At 40.9% G+C, this 5,969-nt stretch overlaps 1 protein-coding gene across 1 annotated transcript; it reads right to left on the bottom strand.

Annotated features, from left to right (window-relative positions):
- Positions 1-3,869: 3,869 nt before the first annotated feature.
- On the bottom strand, positions 3,870-4,699 carry LOC103110071 (nascent polypeptide-associated complex subunit alpha-like). Its single transcript, XM_060172341.1, has one exon. The coding sequence runs from the start codon at positions 4,641-4,643 to the stop codon at positions 4,056-4,058; it is 588 nt and encodes a 195-aa protein (XP_060028324.1). The 5' UTR covers positions 4,644-4,699; the 3' UTR covers positions 3,870-4,055.
- Positions 4,700-5,969: the final 1,270 nt, after the last annotated feature.

Below are 5,969 nucleotides of genomic sequence, written 5' to 3'. Positions count from 1 at the left end.
CTTTCCTAGAGCTTCTGTGCTACGACCCACACCTTGACTCAGGCTGAGATAGATGAAACCTTCCAGTCTGTTCAGATCCTGCTGCTTCACCACCAGTGGGGCTTTTCTGAGTCATCTCCACACCTTTGTAAAATTTCCTTTATTAAAATTAGCACTGAGAATATAAAATCCATTTCTGCAGGGATTCAAACAGGTACAGGGCTCTTCTGAGATTCATGTATTTCTCCTAACTTGAGTCTCCAGGACTCAAAGACTTAATATAACTTAGTAAAAAAAAAAATGAAAAAAAAAGTTAATATTCCTGGTTGTAACCAGACCGATGGTGACTTAGAGGCCATACAGGCTCCTGTGCTAAAAAGGAATATATCTGAGCCCTAGATTAGATTGATGGGATTAATGATATTTGTATAATTTTCTCATGTTTTTGAGCTACTCTCTCTTCCCTAATCCAGCTTTCAGGTCCTGTTCTAAACTCTGACTGTCTTCCCAGACAATATTTGGAGTCCATCTGCACGTTAGCTACCAGACCCAGGAAAAAATTACTAAAGTCATGGGCACCTTGGAACATACCTAAAATAGACTTCCTAGCTTCATTTGCTTTATTCCTATTTTTGGGTTCCTATTCATTAAGCAATTTGTTCTGCTTTATAAATTTTACCATCTTTTAGCCACCAAGTTGCAGATGCTACTATGATGCCATCCTGATGTCCCTGGGCAGATGACCTATCTCACCAACGTGTCCTGAAGTCTCACCTTTCCAGAGCCCTACTTGACTAGGGAAAAACAGAAACAGGCTAGAGGTATGCATCGGCCTGCCAGTGCCCATGCCCATTGCAGAAGGAACCACAGAAGCCAGACCTTCCATTTCCACCTTCTGCACCTCATAAAGAATTTTACTCAATATTTCCAGAGGGATAAAGAATAGGGAAGCTTCTAATGGAGGGGATGGGTCATGGAAATGTAGTGGTGGTAACTGTTTGGAATTGTACCCTTGTTGTCTTACAATCTTGATAATCATTATTAAATCACTAATAAAAAATTTAAGAAGATTGAAGGCAGGGCTTGGTAGAACCCATTTTCTTAACTTAGATTAGGAAATAATAACCCCATATTTATAAAAAGTCTTATTCTTTTCCAGGTACTTTTAGATGCATTTGTTACTAGGAATGACAGCTAGCATTGTGGGTACTTTCTATAAATTATTCTACTTAATCCTCAGGCCAATCATAGAATGTAAGATTCCTTCATGTGCTCATGTTGACAATGAAGTAATGGAAGTTTAGGTATACTAAACAGTCCACTCCAGGCTGTGCATACAGGCAGTGGACTCCAGACTCTTTGCTCTTATATAATAGTCTTATGTCTCCTGCATTCATCAAGCAACTTGGAAAGTAGGCCAGACAGGTATAATTTTCTCTCCTTTATTGCAGTTGAGTAAACTGAAGCACAGTGGGTAGAAGTAACTTTTCGGAAATCACCATATCTACTTACAAATGGCAGGACAGAGTTTATTGGGAAATCTTGCTGTGGAAATCAAGCAGCCCTCCAGGCAGTTTTGGTTTGTGCAAAGCACAATGGGCAGGGTTAACAAACAGGGGTTTCAACCCACTCTAAGACCTTCTAGCTACTGAGTAATTCAGCTGCTGAGGCTTTGTCTTTTCATTTTCAAAATGGGAGAAATAGTTTCTCCTTTATAGGGTCTGGGGTGCTTGTTGCTCAAAAAGTGAATTGATGAAGAAATATGGCCTAGCACAAGAAAAGTGGGTTTATTTCTCTAACAACCCTAGAAATCTCAGCCTATAATCTGGGGTTTACATTGAGAAGGAAGACGAGTGAGAAAAGGAAAGGGAATCTGGACCCCTAGCTGTCTGGTTGGTTCTAGTGCCAGTTCTTTCCAGTCTTAAGAGTTTTTGATAAGAAATAAGTCTTTAATCTTATAGCATTTCCCTAGTTGTTGTTCTTTGTTTTTCTCTAGCAGTCTTTAGGATCCTTTATTTGACTTTGACCTTTGCAATTTTATTTATTATGTGCCTTGGTGAACTTAGGTTTAGATTCATTTTTCTTTGAGCTCTTTAAATTTCTTGAAACTGAGGGTTTACCACTTAAATTTGGGGGTAGTTCTCAGCTAATATTTCTTCAAATATGAATTTAGTGCTTTTTTTCTCTCTTTTACTTCTAATATGAATGTTGTTCCTCTTGACATTGTCCCATAACTCTTTTGTGCTGTCTTCATTTTTTTTTTTTTAATTTTTTATTTAAGAAAGGATTAGTGAACAAAAGCATAAGGTAGGAGGGGTACAACTCCACACAATTCCCAACACCCAATCCCCATAACCCACCCCCTCCCATGGTAGCTTTCCCATTCTCTATCCCTCTGGGAGCATGGACCCAGGGTCGTTGAGGGTTGCAGAAGGTAGAAGGTCTGGCTTCTGTAATTGCTTCCCCGCTGAACATGGGCGTTGACTAGTCGGTCCATACCCCCAGTCTGCCTCTCTCTTTCCCTAGTAAGGTGTGTCTCTGGGGAAGCTGAGCTCCAGGACACATTGGTGGGGTCTTCAATCCAGGGAAGCCTAGCCAGCATCCTGGTGGCATCTGGAACCTGGTGATTGAAAAGAGAGTTAACATATGAAGCCAAACAATTTGTTGAGCAATCATGGATCCCAAGCTTGGAATAGTGGAGAGGAAGTGTTAGGGAGCTACTCACTGCAAACTCTAGTGTAGTCCTGCTTTCAGGTATATATTTTGCAGTAGTTTATGGATACGTGTGCACATAAGCTCTCTCTCACAGAAACTGGTGTATATCTAGGTTATGGGACTTTGTTGGAAAGTGAACTACTTGAGATGAAATTAGAGTGTACTATTAAAGGAAAGGTCTCACCCGAGTAATGAAGCTGAAGGGTTGTCATTCCACACGTGAAGTCTCTGGATACAGTCTGAGGTGAAGCATGTTGAGGTAGCAATCGTTGCTTTGGTTAGGTTGTGATCGGCAGATGCAACGTTATTTGGTTTGGATTGGGAGATGCATACGGGAAAGTGGGCCCTATCCAAGGGTTCCAGGACTGGGGGAAGTAGGGACTCTATAGTGAAGATGTGAGGTTCCTGCTGTCTTAGGGTTCAAAAAGACAATCAATAGTTAATATTATCATCACATTATTTGTTAATTGGGTTAACTTTGAAAAGTCCCTTTGTTATGGTTTGCTGGACAGTACCCAGTATCTTGTATATAGCTGTGCTATTGGAAGCTTCTAATCTACTTGGTCTAGGCTTTTGAGAGAGTCCGCATATCAAATACATAGCCTATATATTAAAAAGATTCAGTGCTGTCTTCATTTTTTAGTGCCTCTCTTTCTCTGGTAGGTTACTCTGTCTTACCTTAGTGCTCTCCCTTTCAGTCTTTAACATCTGTCATCCTGCAGGTATTCTCTTCAGTTGTGTTAACAAAACAAAGCAAAATAAAAACAAAACAAAAACATAGTTATGTTTATTAAGGACAGATAAATAGGACATGGACCTCGTATGCCACCTGTGGACAACTCTGAAGGGTGATGGAAAGATATTAGGAAGCATATGCGACCAAAACCTTTGAGTTGGTCATATTGCCCAGACAATCCCTTCCCATTCAGCTTCCTCACACAGCACATAAGAGGGATCAGATGTCAGAATGTCTCAGAGTAAAACCAGTATCTCCCTCTTCTATCTGGTTTAAGGTCAAGAACACTGATCTGCATATGGCTCAAGTTAATCATTATGAAATGGGGAGGTGGTCCAGGGTTTGAAAAAGCAGCATGGGTAAGGATCCCGATTTGAGCCCCTGGCTCCACATCTGCAGGGAAGTTGCTTCACAAGTGGTGAAGTAGGTCTGCAGGTGTCTATCTTTTTTTCTTTTTCATCCAACAAGAAGCCATAACTTTATTAATGACAGAAACAGTACAAATTTCAAACCACAGCTGCAGACACTCTTGTAATACCCATCCCTAAAAGTGTTTTTTTCCAGATGGTTACATTGTTAGTTCCATAATAGCGTTTACAATATCATTACTGTTGTTCTTCAGGGCTCAAACTGCCTTTGCTCTTGAGACATTTGCTTGTGACATGACTAATTCTATGTCTTTAACTTCTACACCAGTTTCGTCAACCTCTTCCTCTTTACTCTCCTCTTGTACAGTTGGAGTTTGCGTGTTTTCTTGGATGTTTGAGACCGCCTCACCCTGAACTTTGAATTTCTCATCAGCTGCTAGCTGTGCTTGCTGAGACAAATCTTCAATCTTTGCTTCTCCAAAAACTATGTAGGTATCTGATGCCGGGCATTTGTAGACGTCTGGCTTTGTGATGACAAAGAGGATATTCTTTGATTTTCGGGTAGTGACTCTAATAACCCCTGTAACCTGCTGAAGACCCATTTTGGACATAGCCTTTCGTGCCTTCTTTTCACTCCGGCTCTGTTTTGCTTTACTGACTGGTTCTTCATCGATTTCAGCTGCTGCTGCCAGCTGAGCTTGTGTGGTTGCTTGTGTGGAATCCTGTTCCTCAAGCTCTGGTACTGACTCATCGCTATCAGATTCTGTTCCAGACCCTGTCTCAGCCTGTGGCTGTGGCAACTCCTGCTTTGTAGCTGGGACGGATTCTGTGGCTTCACTGGGCATTTTGTGTGGGGAATGCGGAACCAAGATCGGTGTCTTTTTCACCCCCTCTCTGTCTTCCCCTCCTCTCTCCATTTCTCTCTGTAAATACAAAAAAAAAAAAAAAGAAGAAAAGAAAAAGCAGCATGGGACACTTGTGAAGTGTCCCTGCTGCAGGTGGAGAGTGAGGGCTTGAACCTGAGTCCTTGTACTGGTTCTTGCTCCTAGTACTATGTGTACTTAACCTGGAGTGCCATCTCCGGACCCCAGAAATCTCCTGTGTTTCTTCACTGCAGACATTTCTTTGTAATCTAACAGCTGAACTCACAGGGGACTTCTAGACCCTTTGTCTTGCTTCACCAGCAACAATTGCACTCTTCATTCCTCTGATGATAGTTACTACTTTTTTTTCTCTTTGTTCCTTCATCATTACTTTGAATTTGTTATAGTCCTCCTATGTAAGTTTTCTCAATTTAGTGATCGTGCTTGGGACTATTGCTTTGAAGTCTTAACCAAGGGTTTTTCATAGCTCTGTTGAATTCGGGTTTTTTTTTTTTTTCCGCCTTCAAACTGTGGTTTTGGTCCATTATTGCTGGTAGTTTCCTTTGGGTATTTTCAACTGCCTGAATTTGCCTCATGGTTTATAGTTTTTGTTTTTCTGTCTAGCTGGTGGGCTAGCAGAGACATCTGTGAGTCAAGGTGACTGGCAATGTCAGAGGACTGCAGGCTGTGCCAGGTGGACATTGGTGCTGAGAATTCAGAATGGCCAACAGCTACAGCAGCAGGAATCAGACTGGGTGTTCTAGAATGGTGCAGGCAATGTATTTTTATCTTTGTTGTGAAAGTCCCTTTGTCCTCGCTTCTTAGATTTTGGGTATTTTTCTTTTTTTAGTTTATGTGAGCTCCAAGCTTACCTCTATGTTGGTATTTCCTTTTATGTTGTACTGGTGTTGGCAAAAGAAAGTAGGATTGGCTAGTTTGCCACTGTCTGTTTGGAAGATCCTGCTAATGTATCTTTTTAAATTGTCTACACAAACTTAAAGTGTAGTGTTATGCCTGGGAAATAGGCACAGAAGTAAAGGAAGCCACCCTAGTTGGCTAGAGAAGTAAATACCATATGAGATTACTACTTCCAGGACAGTCTGCCCTGGGCAGCCAAAGCTTCATCCTGAGCATGGTCTGAATGCCTGATCTGCATTATTAAAGCATGTGGACTTTAGATTAAAATAGTTTATTTTTATTTTATATTTATTTTTATGATGTGCTTTATAGTTAAATCCTATTATAGTTCTAACAATATGCAGGCAAGGAACACCTAGAGGCAAAGCTTTCTTTAGTGACACATTAACT

This window comes from Erinaceus europaeus, chromosome 15, assembly GCF_950295315.1.
Source record: "Erinaceus europaeus chromosome 15, mEriEur2.1, whole genome shotgun sequence".
NCBI lineage: Eukaryota > Metazoa > Chordata > Mammalia > Eulipotyphla > Erinaceidae > Erinaceus > Erinaceus europaeus.
Note: the sequence above shows the minus strand (reverse complement) of the source record. Positions and strands in the feature narration are given on the sequence as shown.

Coding starts and splice junctions, on each gene's coding strand:
- LOC103110071 (XM_060172341.1), bottom strand. CDS start 4,643: ATGCCCAGTGAAGCCACAGAATCCGTCCCAGCTACAAAGCAGGAGTTG.